The sequence below is a fragment of the Carcharodon carcharias genome, chromosome 14, assembly GCF_017639515.1.
Source record: "Carcharodon carcharias isolate sCarCar2 chromosome 14, sCarCar2.pri, whole genome shotgun sequence".
Taxonomy (NCBI): domain Eukaryota; kingdom Metazoa; phylum Chordata; class Chondrichthyes; order Lamniformes; family Lamnidae; genus Carcharodon; species Carcharodon carcharias.
In genome coordinates, this window is record NC_054480.1 from 96,214,139 (window position 1) to 96,234,860 (window position 20,722).

At 40.2% G+C, this 20,722-nt stretch overlaps 1 protein-coding gene across 4 annotated transcripts in view; it reads right to left on the minus strand.

The window, feature by feature from the left end:
• LOC121286832 (scaffold attachment factor B1-like) overlaps positions 1-20,722 on the minus strand; it is an 84,192-nt gene that overhangs the window by 42,535 nt on the left and 20,935 nt on the right. For all 4 annotated transcript variants that reach the window (XM_041203905.1, XM_041203907.1, XM_041203909.1 and 1 more), the window contains 7 exons: positions 19,851-19,878; positions 16,597-17,053; positions 16,048-16,094; positions 9,628-9,728; positions 7,515-7,664; positions 5,782-5,900; positions 2,199-2,323 (listed from right to left, as the gene is read on the minus strand). In XM_041203905.1, coding sequence (XP_041059839.1) covers positions 2,199-2,323; positions 5,782-5,900; positions 7,515-7,664; positions 9,628-9,728; positions 16,048-16,094; positions 16,597-17,053; positions 19,851-19,878 — 1,027 coding nt within the window. The remainder of the gene's footprint in view (positions 1-2,198; positions 2,324-5,781; positions 5,901-7,514; positions 7,665-9,627; positions 9,729-16,047; positions 16,095-16,596; positions 17,054-19,850; positions 19,879-20,722) is intronic.

Genomic DNA, 20,722 nt, shown 5'->3' on the forward strand with positions numbered 1-20,722 from the left:
AAGGATGTCATGGAGCTGCTGCAGGACATCTAAAAGGTACCTGGATCTGAACCTGAAGTGGTGTTACCTACAAGCCTACAGACCAGGTGCTGGAAGGTGGGATTAGAATGGGTGGCTAGTTTTTCTTATGCTGGCCCAGACACGATGGACTGAATAGCCTCTTTCTGTGCCATAACTTTTCTACGGTTCTATGCAGAAGCTAAATATCATTCAAAACAGTCCACCTTGAATGATACTTTCTCTTCCAGCAATATGCCATCACTGGCATACTGTTGCTGCAGCCTGCTCTGACGACAAGGTGCACTGTGGCAACTCGCCATAACTCCTGCCATACCACCTCCCAAACTGACAAACCCCAGCAAATAAAACAATCAGCAACTGCTTAAGATCACCAACTCCAATTCACATACCATTGTGATGTGGACATGTGTCAGTGTTCCTTCTTCAGGTCTGGCAGCATCGGCAGAGAAGAAAAGAGTTGACGTTGAGTCCTCATGACCCTAGTTCTATTGAAGGGTCATGAGGACTCGAAACGTCAACTCTTTTCTTCTCCGCTGATGCTACCAGACCTGCTGAGCTTTTCCAGGTAATTCTGTTTTTATTTTGGATTTCCAGCATCTGCAGTTTTTTGTTTTTATTCCTTCTTCAGAGCTGGGTCAAAAGTTTGGGACTCCCTGTTAATTGCATGTTAATTGGATTTAATTGTATGCATACAAACATACAAATTAGCAGAAGGCCACTCAGCCCTTCAAACCTGCTCTGCCATTCATAACCTCAAATCCATATTCCCACCTACCCCTGATAACCTTTCACTCCCTTGCTTATCAAGAATCTACCTCACTCTGTCTTAAAAATATTCAAAGACTGCACTTCCACCACCTTCTAAGGAAGAGTTCCAAAGGCTCATGACCCTCAGAAAAAAATTCTCATCTCTGTCTTAAATAGGCAACCCCTTATTTTTCAAGTGACCATTAGTTCTAGAATCTCCCACAAGAGGAAACATCCTTTCCACATCCACCCTGTCAAGACCCCACAGGATCTTACATGTTTCAATCAAGTTGCCTCTACTCTTCTAAACTCCAGGAGCAGGTGGTAAGCATTAACTGCTGCCTCTATAAAAAGGAACAGATTAAAACTGTGGTGGTTGGGTGAAGAAATGTTTGCAATGTGCATCTCAGTAAAAAGAAAAATGCTTGTAAAGGTGTGCAAAGATTGGCTCCTGTTCTATCTTTCACCACCTAGCTTTCTGGAATATAACACTCTTTAGATGACAGCATTTTAAGAGCATCTTCACCACATGATTCATGAAGGTTCACCACCACCTTCTCAAGGGCATCTAAAGATGGACAATACATGTTTCCTTGCCAGCAATGGTCACATCCTGAAAATGAAAAAGGCCAGGTGTCTAGAATTCACTAGAAGACCAGAGAAAAGACTCAGGTTACCCAACTGTACTTCCATCCCCTGTGCTGATCTTCTCTTCAATGTTTTGTGAAGTTGTAAGTTTACTGGTAAACTTTGTGCTCTGCACTTTTATACATTTATTCATGAAGGATAAAAATTATTTAATTGGGGCACCAACCCTCAGCAAAGACAGACTGGCCTGATGCTCCAAGAACCTTTAGTCAAAAGATTAAAGTACAAGTACAGTATCCACTTATATTCACTTGAGTTTAGACTGTTGAGGGGTGATCTAATCAAGATATTTAATACTGAAGGATTCAATGAGAGAGAAAGAAGAACTAATTCCTCTTATGGGCAAATCCAGAACATGAAAACATAATGCTAAAATTAGAGCTAGCCCACCTAGACGTGATATCAGAAAGCACTTTTCACACAAAGAGTAGCGAATATCTGAAACTCTTACCCATTTTTAACCCCCACCCTAACAAAAAGGCTGGGGATAGTCAATGCAAAGTTAAGTTGGAGATCACTCAGAGTTTTGTTTGCTAACAGTATCACAGTTTATGGTACCAAGGCAGGGAAATGGAGTTGATGTACAGTTCAGCTATCAGTAATTGAATGGCGAGAGGGACAGAATGGCCTACTGTTTCTTACATTTCATTAATGATCTTTCCAGGCAGTAAAGAGACTTTAATCAATAATGAGTTTCAACCTCAGAGTAAAAGAGTAACATGCTAACCCAATGCACTGCCCATCTAACTCTCCTCATGCACATTTTCCTCAGCCTCCCTTACTTGAGTGTGATCTGTATCCGTCATCATCCATTTCTCTCCTTCTGTCTTTCCTCCCATCCTCCTCCAATTTTTTGGAGCCTCCTCGGTTGTCTTTCCTGTCATCCTTTTTTCCATTCACAGATGATCTGAAATGGAATCGGACTGTTTGACCAAGTCTCATTGACAAATACTTCAGATACATTCTCTTAATACGTTATGTAAAGGCAGAGCAGGGTAAAGTATTTCATATGCAATACAGAGCTTATTTACAATTCAGTGGCAGAATAGCACCGATTGAAAATTCCTGACCTCCATTAAGCTATCAAGACTGAATGAAGGATGGTGGCAGTGTACCAATTAAAAACGGTGCATTCAGGAAGCAGTGGGCATCCCTTGGAACTGGTTATGGGTGTGCAACCGCCCTTCTGTACTGGGCAGGCCATGCAGAGGGGGGCATTGGCACCGGTGACACTCACACACCAAAAATTCTGGACTGATCTGCTGTGCTTGGTACATTTCTGGACAGTCCTACCTCATCAATCAAGATTTCTTGCAACGAAGCTCAGACAAATAGACAGGGCTTCATCTCATCTCTACAACAAGCAACTTCAGGCACTGACTGCTTACCACTGCAGATTTTACAGTACACTGGCAGAAGATTCCTAGTCACCTTAAAAGACAAAATCTGAGATGTTTAAAAGAAAATTATTTTTTTGCAAGCAACTCTATTACATGTAGGTGGTCTAACTTGGACAGGAATAAACCTTCCAACATAAGAATCAGAGAAGCCCAACACATTTAAAAAATATGAAACCCATCCTTAGGGTCATTAGCCATACTAGTGAGTAAAACTTCCCACCTACATGAAGGCACATTAAGAGTTCAGGCAGCAGGCCATATTTTCAAATGTGAATAAAAAGAAGCCATAAAACTCCAGTCCTTTGCAGGAGATGTTTTGGATTGATGGCATTTTTTTCCCTTTTGTTATGATCAACCACTTGAAGTCCTCAGATTCAGGAGGAAGCTTTTCAAGTAAGCAGACTAATTGTCCTGCAAACTGACATGTCCACAGGAAATGATGTGGATCAGCAGCCCCCACAGTCAAGGAATGTCAATGTGCAGGTATCTGAGCTGGAAACCATCCGTAATGGTCCTGTTTTGTTGTGTGTTTAGCCAGGCCTGGCTATGGAGTGTTGTCCATTAGGAACCGAACAAAGTGAACAAAATGATTTTGTTACGAGAATATTGCTTCTTTTTTCAAAAAGAAAGTGCATGCAGGTGCACCACTCACACAAGTACACATAACTAAATGCACATACAACATCACATGCGACAACAGTGCACGCACACAGATGCAGACTTACATTTATATATCCTTAGAGTAAAATGTGCAAGGTATTTCACAGGAACTTTATCAAACAAAATCTGACACCAAACTATCTAAGGAGATATTAGGGCTGATGAGAACAAAGTTGGGTTTTAAGGAGCACCCCAAAGGTGGAAAGAGGGGTAGAGGGAGAGAGATTGGGACAAAACTCCAGCTTGTCACCTAGGCAACTGAAAGCATAATTACCAACGGAGAAGTGATTAAAATCAGGGATTCACAAGAGGCCAGAAATGGAGGTGCGCAAGCTATCAAAGGTTAGTAGAAGGCTATCGGTAGGGAGATATATGGCCATGGAGCAGTTTGAAAACTAAAATGAAAATTTTACGAGGCCGGAAGGGAGCCAACATAGGTCAGGACAAAAGTGATGAATGAACAGGATGTCACAGTAAAGCTTTACTATCTGACAGCCACATACTTGTTCTGCAAAGCCCTGGATAGAAACCAAGCGCAGGAGCATAAGTTGATTCCTTTCCTCCCTAACCTGGGGTAAAACGGCTATAGGTATTACTCCATGCTGGCTAGGGTTGGTATTACTCCATGCTGGCTAGGGTTGGCTAACTCAATGCGAACTGGGCATCAAACCTAGCATCTTCCCAGTCTGTAAGCTGAGTTAGTCACTGGATAAGTTAGCTGTCACTTTTGAGGGAATCTGTATTGTTGGGTTCATGGGTTGTTTGGACTATAATTCCTGGTTCCAGTGCAAGTGTGGAGAGTAGCGGGGGCCAGGCCGCATACGCTCTGTTCCAGTTTTTCTTTTGACAGCTGCTCGGGCATGGCTTGAAATTATGTTTTTTTCTGCTGGAGAGTCCAAGCTAAGAGCCTGGTTCACATCGCATTCGGTTCCGCTGGCGGTCAGAGGCCATCGGCCCCCAGGCCCTACTGCAGAACAGAAGCTGCAGGGCTTGGCCATCCTGACAGCAGTGCGCATGCACGAAGGATTGCGTGAAAAAAAAGACCACGGATTAGGTTACCGCGTGTAAGTAAGCCCATATGACAGGAGCAGACTAAGATGAAGGTCAGCTCCACGCAGCTTAAGTGCTGCCGTGAGCTCCATGCTGCTGAGAGCACTGGGGTCAAAGGCCCCAAGTACCGCATTTGCTTGGTGTAGCTGGGGAAACTGGAGCTCAGAGAAACCTAGTGCCAGCTCAGTGAATCTGACTGTTGGTGCAAAGGAAAGCCTGGGGACAGTGGTGTTTTACTCAGAGTAGCTGGTGAGCTGGAATTGTGCCAGTAATTAGATGCTGGGATGCAGCCTCGGGGATCCAATGGAACACAGTCTAGCAGAGACTGAGCAACTGGGAGGCGAGCAGCTGTTGGGCAGCCCAAGTTGCAGTGGCCGCTGAGGGAAATCAGAAACTATACCCTCGAAAGAGAGCTGAAATCCCTCTTCAGAAAGACAAAGTTGAAAGGATTTTGTGACTCAGTGATCGTTAATGTCTGGGTGGGCTGTTGAGAAATTCATTCTATGTGTCTTGGTTGTGCCTGCTGCTTAATGTGTGCTGTGTTCGGCCACAGCTTACCTGTTAATTATGTTTACTTCATATTAATTCTTGGATGTACAGACAGTGTCGACTGCTTGTTTTGCTGACTTTTGTATAGTAAACTCTCTTATCTTTGTTTAAAACCATGGAATTTTGCGGCTTTCTTCTCTAGTAGCTGGGATTTGAAATTTTGTCTACTTTACAACAAAAGCTGCTGGTCCCTAACTGGATTGTAACAAAATTTTGGTGGTCCGGGGGGGTCTGGTCTGGTCTGGGATCATAACATTTAGAAACCAAAAACACCTTCAGATGAAAAAAAAATAAATCACTCCAGGATTTCAGAGATTCCACTGAAGTCAATTTCCTTCAAAAGTCAAGATAAGCCCAAGATGAGGACAATTAGGGATTGGAAATATAACAGGAATCAACAAAGTGGAATGGAAATTTCTAAGAATATTTTCCAACCATCAGCCATAGCAACATCAGAGTCTCACAATGGGTGTAAAAAATAAGCACTGGTCAGGATATGCAACTCCTGCACAGCATGAGATCAATAGAAGACTACAGGATCTTTTCTTAGGATCACATTAAGCAAAGATTTTGAAGGAAATTTGCCTCTATTTGACAATGGACTGGTTCCAGTGAATGTATAAAGAATAAAAGAAATGAGGAATAATTTCTGTAGCTCAAAGCTACTTGGTAAAACCAAACAGTAGCTGTCGGTAAAGGCACTTACTTGTCTCTAGATTGATCGCCATCATTCGCACTTCTTCGGCTGGAACTCTGTTTGGAGACCTTCTTCACATTCCCTACTTTCTGCTCTGTGCGCTTCTTACAGCCAGGTTCACTCTTGGCCTGAAGAAACAAACAGCACACTGTAACTGTATTTTCATGGAACGGCTATTGCAGTGGATTGCTCAATCATGCACCACATTCATTATTTCCATCTCCAAGTGGAACCCAACATTTCTCCAAATAAAATCACAAATCCAACATATTACTTGGTTCCTATTGTACATGCCACCTCCCTTCCATCTACCTTCTTCTACCCATGCTGCTCAGCATTTGGCTGTTCCGGGGTACTTGTGACATTCACTACATTCCTTCAGGAAAGCGCCAGGTATTTTGTGCAAGAATACATGTCCTTTTTAAACTGAGATGAAAAGGTCATCTTTGGAATCTTTGCTTTCACCACTTAGAGGTTCTATGAAATAATTTCGATGTTCTTGTATATTTCAATACGTTTAAGCTATTGGTCCACTTATAGTGTGTTAATTCCTATTGCTGAATATTAGGTTTGCAGAAAAAACACTGCCTTTTTAAAAAAAAAATCACACAAATCTAAATAAAAACTTGCGTGAAAGAAAAATTATAGCCATTGAGCATTACTTCAGAATTGAAAATAATCATTATCCATCTTGTACCATCTTGACACTTCAAACAATGGACACTCTTCACACACTACTAGAACTTAGAGCTGTACTTCTTGGTTGTTTCATGTCAATTAACAGAATAATTGAGTGCTGCTTTATTTGGACAGAGAGGCTCCACTCAGCTATCTGGCATACAGGAATTTACTTCAGTTTCATATCATAAGAAATAGGAGGCCAGTCAGCCCCTCAAACCTGCTCTGCTATTAAGATCATAGCTGATTTGATCATTGCTTTAACTCCACTTGACCAAAAATCTAACTCAGCCTTGAATATATTCAATGACCCAGTCTTCACTGCTCTCTGACGAAGAAAATTCCAAAGATTAACAGACCCTTGGAGAAGAAATTCCTCATCTGTCTTAAATGGGAGGCCTCTTATTTTTCAACTTTGCCCCTAGTTCCAGGTTCCCCATTCTGCAGTCTCTTTCCATTTAAATAATATTCTGTTTGGTTTAAACTTGTTAACTGCAAGAAAGCTGAGCATTTCCATCTTTAGTTTTATAACTTTTCTGAATAAAACTGGCTCTTATTGAGCCTGTAAAAAGGAAAATTACAGTGCCTGGCTCTCCAGTTTTCAGCAAGTGCAAATAGGTGAGGTGCTCAAAGCTGAAAGGGTACATAGAATGGGCTTCGAAGTAAATATCATGAAATTTATGCAGGGCCTGACTCCATAGGTCAGAAATTGTAGGAGCGGAAGCAGAGGATTCCATGCGATGGGAATTTACTGATGTGACCTGGCTGGCCTGGGAGCAGGGAGCCATGTTGCCATCACCTAGCTTAATATCAATATGCAAATTTTTCTGGATATCTAACATCTGAATTCCTCAAGAGTCAATTTGAACTGGTCTGTGAAAGATGCCAGAATAAATGAGATGTTGAGACGCCAAGTGATGACAATAAACCAGATGCTGCCTTTCCAGAAATATCTCTCTCACTCACAAACAACAACTTCATTTACAGAGGCACACAAAGTGCAGCAAAGTAAAAATCTCAACATGCCGGCTAACAGTTCCCATTAGTACTTTATTTGTGCTCACCATTTCCACAGTGATGGTTTGTCCATTTAGTTCAGACTGATTCAGAGAGTTGATGCTTTCCATTGCCTCCTCGGGTGTCAACATGGTTATGAACCCGTAGCAGCGTGCACCAGGATTACGAGCATCGGTTACCACTTTGGCACAAATAACCTGCATAAAATTTATCAAGTGCAGGAGACACTAGTGGTTTTTCCAAGGAAATATTGTTACATGAAGTCATTTTTGGCTGTTTAAATGTTTACATGCAAGCCAATATTTTATGTAAAGCAAATACTGAAGTTCTCAAACTGTTGGGCTCATCTAATGTAAACAGGTACAGGTGTAATCTCACCTTAAAGAACGGAGACATAGTTTGACGTAAATCTAAATTATTGCAACCATGTCAAAGCAAGCTTTCATTTTTAATTGGCTAAATGGCCAGTTTCCATGCCGCAATTTCTATGACAGTACATTGCTGCCCAGCAACTATATCCTTTCCAACCATGTCGCCCTCAACAGCAACATTCCCTTCCATTCACCAATTTTAGCATGACTTGCATTTATATAAGCACTTTATTGTATTTCTAAGAAACAATTCAGAGTAGTCACGTATCATGCAGCCCGACCAATCTTTTGCCAATAATATCAGTTTACATTCAGCTTTCTTCAGGTTGCTTGCTATCTTCGTTCCTCTTTTTGTACAACCATACAGTCACTAAATTTGGTCTCTTCTACCCTTTCAATGCAGTAATGAAATCATGACTCCCATTCCTGGTCTTAGACCCATTAATTTCAAATGGAGCTCTTAAATTTGCTTCTTTCTTAATCTTTTCTCAACTAAAGCTCAAATCCATCGAACACGAAGTCTGATTCTAAATTTGAATGCAATCCTCCAGCATTTCTCACACTGCTGGATTTCAGACATTAAAAAAAACTCCTTTCATCTTCAGTCTGTCTCTACATCACAACCTTGTCTGTTTTATTAATGTTACTACATTTACTCTCCTGTTCTTCCCGTGCTATAGTTTCACTCCTTCACATTTTCAATGTAATAAATAGCCAGGACTAATTGCACCATCTCCTACTCTCTCTCATTCTCTCCTAAAACCTCCAAGTTATGAAAAGTTTGCCCTTCAGTTGGCTTCTTTCAATTATAAAGCTCAAAGTTAGAAGCTGATCTCACCTACCTACTTCGTTTTTGATTTCACTCTGGTAAAATGGTGTCCCACATAATGGCCCTTTAATATTATCTCTTAATGAATAAACCTCAAGGGATTATATTTGACATTTTGGTCTCACTAAGCTTCAAAAAATATCAGAGATCTATAATATTAATAAATAAGCTGTCATCTTTTTAAATTTCTCCGTGGTTCATACAACACTGGACATGGCACAATCACTGCTCTGCTTTATTCCCTTCAAGCTGATGTGTTGCTGTTATCGGTGGCCAGTCCTACACAGGATCTAGGTCTTAGAATGGACTGGAGCACTGTGTTATTACAGAGAACATGAAGGAAAACAAGCGAGATCCAATAATAATTCAACAGCCCTGTTGGTTTTACTCTAGTCATATTATAAAATAACAGCTTTTAAGCATAAGCTATCTCTGAATACAGTGACACCATCCTTCTCGTTTTGCATCTCATTTGGATATTTCAGCTCCAATGAGCTGTCAACAGTTAGATATCATTAAGTATCTGCTTGACAGAATTAATAGCGCTCATGATTCAGAAGGTTGAGAGTTTAATCCCTACTAAAGGACTCAAGCACATGCTAGGCTGACACTTAGGCGCTGTACCAAGAGAGTACTGCATTGCTGGAAGCACACCTGCTATCTGCTCAGGCGGGCAGTGAATATCCCAAGCACCATTCAATGATTGAGGAGTTCTGGGTCCTGGTCAACATTCCTCCCTCAACTCATAGCACCAGCACCAGAATAACATATCGTGTATCTGTTTTCTCGTTTGTCAGATCTCGCTAATTGGTTGCTGCACATGCTTAAGTAACAATAATCGTACTTGAAAAAGGGTATCCATTGGTTGTGAGCCATCTTGAGAATGTGGCAAACAATATGTAATTACAAGCTCCTCTACCCACCTTCCTTAACAGTAACAACATGAAAACTCATTCTCACCTTGCCATATTTACTGAAGAGATTCTTCAAGTCAGTTGCTCTGGTAGCCGAGGACAGGCCACTCACCCAAAGGTTCTTGCCTGGAGTGTCCAAAGCTCTCCCTACATCAAAGGAAAATGCTCATTCATAATTACTTAACAAGGGAAAAACTGGTGCAATAGATACATAGAGAAAAACTACACAACTTTAGCACTTCAATACTGAGATCAAGAGTAGTCTGCTCCCTCCAACTGTAACAATCTCTGTCCCACACACATCTAAGATTGGCAATATAGGGAAAGAATCTGCTGCAATTCAAAACATCAAATATATGGAAACCTGGGGATTGCACTCTGTGCTTTACTGTGCTTTACAGCATGGGGCACCTGGCCTCTGTCCAGTGCCTCAAACCCATCAAATGTTGTAAAGCTCAGGAATATGGGGAGAATGGAAGCACAAGGCCCAGGCCTAAAAAATCATTTATCCATGAAACTCTCTAAAAAAAAAATGCTGCGGTAGTACAGGGATCTGCGTGCTAGCATTAAAGGATAAATGGGACAGTCACAAGGGCTTTAAACTAGTAAATGGGGAGAGACCTCAAGTGGAAAAGGTGGTATAAATAATCGTAAAATAAATGAGAAGGAAGAGAGTAGAGTAACAGTCAGAAATTGTGTTGGACCCTACAGGTAATGGGAAAACTAAAGTAACTGAATCAGGAGTGCGATATAAGAAGTGTGCATGAAAAAACATCACAGAAAAAGAACAAGTTAGAGTGCATGGCCCAAATAAGCATTCTTTATACCAAAACATGGATTATAAGGTACAAATTGAAATACAGGTACAAATTCAACTCTCAGGATACAACTTGGTAGCCATTACTGGAGCATGGTACCAAGACCGGAAACTGAATATACCAGGTTACAAGATCCAAGATAGGGAAAATGTAGAAGGGGAGAAGTGGCCTTCGTAGTGGAGGATGGAATCATTTCTAAGTTAAGGTGGAGGGAGAGATAATGAGCAGTAAGCAGGCAGAGACAACTTTTACGGGTAGAATTAAGATAGAAAAAGATTTAAGGTTGCAGTGAGAGTTGTGCACAGGCCCCCTCATATCAGCTGTGAAGCAGCAGAATGATTAATGCAGAGATGAGACAAGCATGTAGAAAAGACAGAGCACTTTTAACGAGGGATTTCAATTTTCATAAAGATTGGGATAAGCAGATGAGCTCATGTCTGAAAGGTAGAAAACTTGGAGAACGTTCAGGTTAGCTTTTGTCCTGGAACCGACTAAGGGTTAGGTCATAGTAGCTTTAATAATGAGCAATGAGCCAGATTTAGTTAACAGTTTAACAGCACGTGAACATTGAACTCAGCCATATTGAATGCTATTAGATAAATGTGGAGAAACACGATGCAGGTAGTAAAATTCCAAATTTAAGTGAAGCTGATTTCAATGAGTTGAAACAGAAATTATCCACAGTGAACTGAACAAATCTGTTAATGAAAGAAACAAAAGATCAATGAGAGGTGTTCAAAAGATAATTTAATGTGATAAGGGGCAGGGGCTTCACCTGCAAAAAAAAAATAGCCAGGGATGACTAAAGAGGTGAAACTAAAGCCATGGTTAGATCACACCTGGAGAACCGTGCTCAGTTAGGGCACACCTTAGGAAGGAAATACTGTCCTTGGCTGGAGTGCAATATAGATTAACAAGAACAATAACTGGTCTCCAAGGACTATGAGGAATGTTATACAAAGCAAGGGTGCAATCCATGAAATTTAAAAGATTAAGGGGTGACATGATCTAAGTTTTCAAAACATTATGGACAATTGATAGGGTAGAGAGAGAGAGATACTGTTTTCTCTAGCTGGGAAATATAGGACTGGGTTGGGGGGGGGGGGGGGGGGGGGGGGGGGGGTGGCAGCGCAAAGGATTGAGTCAGGCCTCTCAGGAGTGAAATTAAGTAATACTTCTACAGGCAAACGGTGGTAGACATTCAAAACCCACACCAGTGAACAGAATGTTGGGTCAATTGTTAAATTTTGAATCAGAATAGTTATGGTACAGGAGCCACTCGACCAATCAGGCATGCGATAGTTCTCTTCAAGAGCAATTGAGCTAGTCCCACTTCCGCATTTTCCCTGTAGCTATGAAACTTTCTACCTTCATATGTTTACCCAATTCCCTTCTGGAGTTATGTTTGAATCTGCCTGCACCACACTCTACGGAAGTGCATTCCAGATCCTAATCACTTGCTACATAAAACAACTTTTTCCTCACTTCACCCTTGGTTCTTTAGCCAATCACTTGAAATCTATATCCTCTGGTGTTTCAGCTCTTCTGCCAGTGGGAACAATTTTTTGCTATCCACTCCAGCAAGACCCCTCAGGATTTTGAACACCTCTACTAAATCTTTCAAGCTTCTTTTCTCTAAGGGGAACAATATCAGCTTATCCAATCTAGCGTCCCTGGAACCATTCTCACAAATCTTTTCTGCACTCTCAAAGCCTTCATATCCACCCTAAGGTGTGGTGCCCAGAATTGGGCACTATGCTCCAATTGAAACCAAACCAGTATTTTATAAAGATCCATCATAACTTCTTTGCTTTTGTATGTAATGCCTGTAGTTACAAAGCTGTTTCCCACATGCTTTTTTAACCACATTCACAAGCTGCCTTGTCAACTTCAACAATTGGTGCAGCTATGCTCTCCCCAACACCAGCACACCTCCATTTCTCTATTCCTACATTCCTTTTAGAACAGTTTATATTGCTTCTACTCAGTCTTCCCACCAATATTTAATAATTCACACTCCTCTGCATTTAATTTCATCTGTCACGTGTCCACCCATTCCACCAGCCTGCCTTTATCCTCTTCAAGTCTATTACTATCCTCCTCCTCAGTTCACTATACTTCCAAGTTTTGTGTCATCTGAAAATTTGAAATTGTGCTTAGTACACTCAAGTCCAAGTCATTAACACAAGGAAAAGCATGGGTCCTAATCCTTGGGGATCCCCACTGTACACTTTCTTCCATACTGGAAAAGAACCTTTCAACATTTGTCTCCTGTCATTCAGCCAATTTATATCTGTAGTTTTTGATTAACCAAAAAATATTAAGGGACATGGGCCAAATGTAGGTGTATGGGGTTAGATCACAGATCATCCACGATCTCACTAAGTGCCACAGAACAGGTTCGAGGGGCTCAATGACCTATTCCTGTTCCTACGATTTGTCTGTCACCGAACTCTCACAGTTAGGTTCCTGAAACATTCATGATAATTGTTTTGGTACCAATCAATCTTATTAAAACTGCGAAATGCATAAATGTAACAGTCCAAGAAATTATTAGAAATGAAAAGGCACCCACTTCACATTTAGATTTGGGAACAATCCCATTATATTGGAAGTTGGCAAATGTTACACCACTTTTCAAGAAAGGAGGGAGGCAGAAAACAGTGAACAACAGGGCAGTTAGCGTAACATCAGTTGTAAGTACAATGCTGGCATCTATTATTAAGGAAGTCCTAACAATGCACTTACAAAAGCATAGGATGATTAGAACAAGTCATTATGTATGGTTTTACTAAGGGGAAATCCTGTTTAACAAATTAATTAAGAGTTTTTGAGGATGTAACTAGTAGGGTAGATAAAGGGGAACCAGTAGATACAGGATACCTGGATTTCCAAAAGACATTTGATAAGGTGCCACACAAAAAGTTAATAGGCAAGAGCTCATAGATAAAAGCAAAATACTGCAGATGCTGGAAAAACTGAAATAAAAACAAAAATAACTGGAAAAGCTCAGCAAGTCTGACAGCATTTGTGGAGAGGAAGACAGAGTTAATGTTTCAAGTCCGTATGACTCTTCATCAGAGCTCAGAGTTGGGGATAATATTTTAGCATGGGTAGAGGATTGGTTAACAGATAGAAAGCAGGGAGTGGGCATAAATGGGGTTTTTTCAAGTTGGCAGGCAGTGAGTAGTGGAGTACCGCAAGGATCAGTGCCAGGGCCTCAGCTATTCACAATTTTATATAAATGGCTTAGCTGTAAAGACAGGGTAATGTAACTAAGCTTGCTGATGATACCAGGCTAGGTGGAAAGGCAAATTGTGGGGAGGACACAGGCTACAAAGAGATATAGACAGGTTAAGTGACTGGGTAACAAGATGGCAGATGGAGTATAAAGTAGAGAAGTATGAAGTTATTCACTTTTATTGTAAGAATAGAAAAACAATTTTTTTTAAAAAGGTGTGAAACTTGTAAGTGTTGATATTCAAAGAGACTTATGTGTACTTATACAAGGAACACAAAGTTAGCATGCAGGTGCAGCTAGCAATTAGGAAAGCAAATGGCATGTTGGCCTTTATTGCAAGGGGATTGGAGTACAGGAATAAAGAAGTCTTGCTACCCCCAAAATGTTGTTACAATCCAGTTAGGGACCAGTAGCTTTTGTTGTAAAGTAGACAAAATTTAAAATCACAGCTACTTACTTAGAGAATAAAGCCTCAAGATTCCACATCTGGAATATTGTGCATAGTTCTGGTCTCCATATTTAAGGAAAGATATATTTGCATTGGAGGCGGTACAGTGAAGGTTCACTAGATTGGTCCCTGGGATGAGTGAGCTGTCCTTTGATGAAAGGCTAAGTAAATTGGGCCTATCTTCTCTGGAGTTGAGTAGAATGAGAGGCAACCTCAGTAAAACCTAATGAATTCCGAAGGCATTTGATAGGGTAGACGCTCAGAGATTGTTTCCACTGGTTGGGGTATCTAAAATACTGAGGCACAGTCTCAGGATAAGGAGCCATTCATTTCAGACTGAGTTGAGAAGAAATGACTTCACTCAAAGGGTTGTGAATCTTTAGAATTCTCTACCCTAAACGGTTGTGCATGCTCCATTGTAGAATACGTTTAAGGCTCAGTTAAGACAGATTTTAGCAGAGAATTAAGGGAAATGGGGAGTGGGCGCAAAAGTGGAGTTGAAGCCCAAGATCAGCCATAATCATACAGAATAGTGGAGGAGGCTTGACAGGTCATATGGTCTACTCCTGCTCCTATTTCTTATGATCACATTATACCATTGTTCAGTCTGATAAATAGAAAGGTATCCTGGAAATTTCCTGAGTTGCTTCACTGGAAACATATTGCAAAAGCTCGCAACTCCATCATCCCATCAACATCAGATGCCAAATTTCCAATCAACTCAACAAGCTGTACTGAATCCTAAGCCTAACTCATCAGTCTTAGTCTAGATATTAAGCAATCCTTATAAACAGCACATAGTTAATAGGAAAGAACAGAAAAATATTACATTTTCTGAAGTACAAAAATTACCCCCCCACCTCCATATTTTGTTATGGTAAACCAGCAACAGACGGGAACAAGATGTTCCTTTCACCCAGCGATCACTGGTCATGTGCCACTAAGACAGATGGAAGCTGCCCACAATTTCTTGAGTGGAAATTGGCTGATCAAAAAAGGACCATTTAAAGGCTGAATGAGGGAGTGGAAATAATCTAGGCGAGTCGTGTGGAGAGAAAAACAGACAGATTCGATAAACCAAAAGGGCTGTTTCTGTGTTCTAATATTTTCTGCTTCCGCATCTCTGCTGCCTTCTCACCAACATGTTCACTCAGAAGGACATTACACCTCAATGCTGGTTGCTTCAAGGAAGTGTTAAGGCAAATTAATGGAAGTGAACAGGAAGTACAAGTTGGGATATCTGTTCCACCATTCTATATTTTATTTACCTCAGACATAACAAAAAAGCAGATCAGTAGGTCTGATAAGACACTGGAGTTTAAATCCTAAAATTTGCAGGACCATCAGGCCCTAGCCCCTCTTGCCACCAAGGACAATACTATTTGTCAAAGTAACCCACAGGTTACACCCGGCTGCATTTGGCAAAGGAAGCGAATATTTTTGTTTGAAGTCATCCAATCTTTTGAAACAGAAAAACGCATGCCACACAAACACCCTCTGGCCCAAGCCTCTTGAAGCACTGGAACAGGAGTCAACATCACTACAAACTCTTCTCTTGCCAGGTAAAAGAAACTCTAGCCCTATGAAAATGTTGCTTTAAATAACAAATTGTTAATCACATCAATGACACTCCAAATCACACAAAGTTCATTTTTAAAAAACCTGGTCAGATTCGAGCAATAATCTTTTAAACTCAGCTAAATTTATATTGCCTCCTGCCTATAACATTTTCATTGTCATTAAACTGATATTATAGAAGGTTAGGATTAGCGACTAACTAACTGCAAGGATAATGAGTTGTAATTTTTAGTATTTCTTCAATATTCTGACCATATTTGTTTTAGTTTACTGAATATATGGCTGCTGAATACTATGCAAAACATGAAGCATAAATTGGAGTGGTGTGAGAAGAGGGGTAAGGCAAGCTGACTTGGATTATATTTGTAGTCTATGAGTTACCTTTCTCCTGATTTACTGCATTCTTGGAATCTTTTGCATCCTCTGAGCTAAAAACACAAATGTGGATTTCATTAGACATTTAGAAACAAATAAATAATTTCAAGAGACATCAAGCACCAACATTTCCACGAAGTCTACAAGATAAATTCTCCAATACCTACCCATTATTACAGCTACCATCAGCTGTACATCAATGTGAATGAAACACTTACAAACATGTTGTTTGCAGAGGTGAACATCAATGATGCTTTAGACCCAGCTTTAATCTGATCTGTATAAGAATTGCCTCAATTATATTTTGAAATCAGTGAAGAGTGTACACACAGAGCAAAATCCCCATTTGTAAGCAGTCTTGCAGGTTGGAGGAGAGTGCAAAGAATAAACAAAAGCAGCCTCTAACGATATAGGGGAAAGATTATAAGAGCTTTTAAACAAAAATAAAATCAGGATTAAAATTACCACCACTGCGCAGGACACTTCATCAGACAAGTTTACTGGAATCATCTTAGCATGAATGAAAATCTTGTCTAAAACTAAGAAACAACAAACCTCTTCTGATCACTGCCCTCTACAATCGAAGGTTCTTTCTTAGCTGCTTTGTCAGAACCTTCATCTTCTGGTTTCATTGCATTGTCTGTACATTCCTCAGGTCCAGACTGTGGCTCTTTCTCAATGCTCTCAGCCTCCGTCTTTTCTACTTCATGCTGGCAACTTTCCATCTTGTTCTCACTGTCAGTTGTATCCATCTTCTCAATGTCCACCTTTTCCTTGGTAGGCTGCTGACAGTCCATCTCCATCTTGGGTCCATCCACATGTACTGCACTATCCACGTCCAACGTATTGTCCTCCACTTGAACCTTGGTTAGAGTGCTATTTTCCTCTTCTTTCTGGTAGGCATCCATATCAATCATATATTGCATCAATAGCTGTGGATCTTCAGGGGGCTTCTCCTCTGTAGGAACTGAACTACAAGTTTCCCCCGAATTCTCAGCTACATTCTCCTTTTCTAAGGGATTAATGGAATAGAATAGCACAAGGTTTAATGACAACATTTATAGCAAGTATACACGTGGAGCTAGTATGTTCCCCTACCCTCGAATCCATTGAGAGATTGGAAAACTGAGGGAACATGAAGGATACTGACAGTGTTTAGTGTCACTTTCTCACTTATTCAACTGTAATGTCACAAACGATAGGATAATTGCTCCAGATGTTAACAGGAGCATTTCAAATGGTCAGAACTAAAAATATTTACTCAATTCCTGTAAGCTGAAATGGAATGCCTGGATTGAGGATCCAGAGATTCAACATTTTAACTCCTCAGATACCCTATTTGTAGGTTGACATTTTCATTATAAAACAAATGATTCTCCGTTGTACAACTGACATACAGGACGGCACTACACAAATGTGGTTTACCAGTCCGAAATCTTCAGCTCTTCAATGTAAAAAAAACACACACACAAAATTCAAAAACATTCCAAATGATTTCAAACTGTTTCATTTCCTTACTCTCTTACACAAACTCCTCCAATAAGTTAGCTAACAAATTTGTTTATGATTTTGTAAGACTTAAGAGATAGTTTTATCCATTCTATAAGGCTTCTGTAGTTTGGTATACTTACACATACTATCAAATCTGTAATCAAAAGCACAACTGGTGAAGTGTTGAAATAGCTTTGAAACTCAAGCATATAATCTGGGTAAGCCATGTCTGAAGCTTGATCACCAGTAGTGGTTTCCTACCCTTGCTGTCACCCACAAATGCTAAACATATTGCCTCTCCACCATTTCCTTGAACTCTTTGGTATAAACTTCTCTTGCCCCACAGAGTCAAGTACTAATTTTGTTTCCACTCACCCCAATTGGCCACAAGATTTCTTAACCAGATATTTCTAGGTTTAGTTTTTTTGTTCTCCCGTCCCCCACTGCCAGCTCCCAGTTTTGATCACTTCCATAGGATAGCAGAGACACTGGAAACTCTGGTGCTGGAAGTAGCCAAAACTTGGCTGTGCGGTAGCACTCTTTTCTTCAGGTCAGAAGGTTATGAATTCAAGCCCCACTCCAGAGACTTGAGCACATAATCCAGACTGAAATTCCAGTATTGTACTGAGGGAGTGCTGCACTGTCAGAGGTGATATTAAACCATGGTCCATCTGCTATCTCAGATGGACAAAGTATCGCATGTCACTATCCTTCAAACATCATTGAAATAGATTATCTGGTAATTTATCTCATGGTTATTTGTGCAGAAATTAGCTGCTGCATTTTCTACATTACAATAGCGAATGTCTTCAAAAGTACATCACTGGCTATCAGGTGCTTTGGGACATGCTGAGTTTGTAAAAAGTGTCATGTAAATACAATCTCCCTTTCAGCCTAAAAAACTGACTCATACTAATAATGGACAACATTAATCTCCACTCATCTTTTAACAAACACAGTTATACAGCACCACCTGTACTGAATATCTAAAAGTGACAATTTTTCTAAGAATAAAATGTTAGTGATTAAAACAACCTGCTTAACTCAAATGGGAAGCCATAGTAAACAGCAATCGGTCACCTTTTGAAGGCTCAAAACATCAACTCAGCATTACCAGTCATCACTATAAGATGTACTTAATAGCTCCCCTTCAATTTCCCCTCCTCTCCTGGCCATTCTACAAAGTCTAATGCTTCATCCTTGACACTGATCAGCTGATTGGAGTAGAGGAAGGCCAAGGTTAATCCAAGGTTCTCTCTAACTTCACCTACACATGAAGGTTCAGTATCATATCATCTGCCAACTGGCAGCTTGAACAATCATCAAAACAATTGGGTCAAGGCAGCCAGAAAGGTTATGAATTCAAGCCCCACTCCAGAGACTTGAGCACATAATCCAGACTGAAATTCCAGTATTGTAATGAGGGAGTGCTGCACTGTCAGAGGTGATATTAAACCATGGTCCATCTGCTATCTCAGATGGACAAAGTATCGCATGTCACTATCCTTCAAACATCATTGAAATAGATTAAGAATGGGGCACCTAGATAAAACCCAAGTGTGGCTGAATTTACAAGGAATGTACAACAACGAACCTAACATTTTCCTTCTGGGCGAGAGAAGTGAAAAGCAATTTTGCTATGAGAATCAAATTCAAGGGTATATTCTCTCATCCCCTTTATATGACAGCTTGGCTAGGAAATCATGGGTATGGCTTATTGCATGCTGATCTACATACACAGGGGCCAATCATTGCTAAGAGGAATTATTTAACCCAGATATTAAAAAAAATGTATAACTGTTTACTTCCTTCTTGCAAAATTTGGGCTGTGGTACTTGCTCACAAATAAATACCAAGGGTATTAAGTGATATGGGGATAATGCAAGATTCTGTAAACAAGTTATAATATCAGATACATCTTATTGAATGGCATAACTGGCTCGAGAAATCAAATGGTCTACTCCTGTTATTTCCTGCTTTAAGTACTTTATTGCAGTTTCAGACCCACTAACAACTCAAAATCCCACTTTTGTATTGATAAAAGCAATACATCAACTTTGCCAACTGTCTGTTGTTGAAAACTGAAGAACATTTGTGCTAAGCTGTCTAAAAGCAACCATGCAGTAAAAGCCTTGCAGCATAATTATCCAAATGGACAGATCGCCTCAGTTTTCCATTCTTCCTGTAGCTGTATTATTCCTCAAGTGACCAGTGCTATAAAATGCTGTTACACTCACTACTATGTTTTGAGAGAAAAAAGGGGGCAAATGGGAGAGAAGTATTTAGTAAGAAAGTTACAAGATGATCTTCAACAATACCTGATTCTTCTAGTACCACTTTAGTTTCCTAAAAAGAAGAAAAATATAAACGCATTAGAAATAGTAGCACTATATGCAGTACTATTTATTTAATAACACATACGAACATATGAATAGGAGGCAATTGACCCCTCAAATCAGCTCCATCACTCAATAAGATCATGGCAAGTCCAATTGTGGCCTCAACTCCACATTCCGCTTACCGTCCAATAACCTTTGACTTCTTCATCTACCTCTGTCTCAAAAATATTCACTGACACTGCCTCCACTGCTCTCTGGGGAAGAGAGCTCCAAAGGCACCAAAAGCAATTTCCCAGTTTAAAATAAGCCATCCTGGATGCAACCATGCAGCCTGTTTCATCAATTAACTAATGTAGGGGGGATATTTCCAAATCTTAAAAAAAAACATGCTTGCAGGTGTGGCCTTACTTCTTTCCTTTTTTTAATAAAACGTTGAACTAAAATGATGTTTATTAGATGTAAAAGGAGCAGGTTTCCCTCTCAGGGGCAAGATCTTTTTACATTTCCAAGCTTTGGAATGAATGACATAGCATTGATAAACTTCAGCTTCCAAAATCCAGTCCTCATTGAAAGCAATGAGGGATTAGGCTTTGCTCAGCAATGCAATGTCAAGCATCCAAAACATGATGGCAATGACTGCCCAGTGAAATAAAATGCAGATGTATATTCAAACTGACATTTCGGAAGGCCATTGTAGGAACTTCGCTTGGAATGTTATTTTAATTATATGAGAATTCTTATGTCATCTCAAGGAGAGTAAAAACAAATTCCTATATCAGAACTTGTACAACAATTCAAAATTGAGGAAGTTACGCTTCAATTGCCTAAGCTTTGGTCAGAACCCTTCTGGA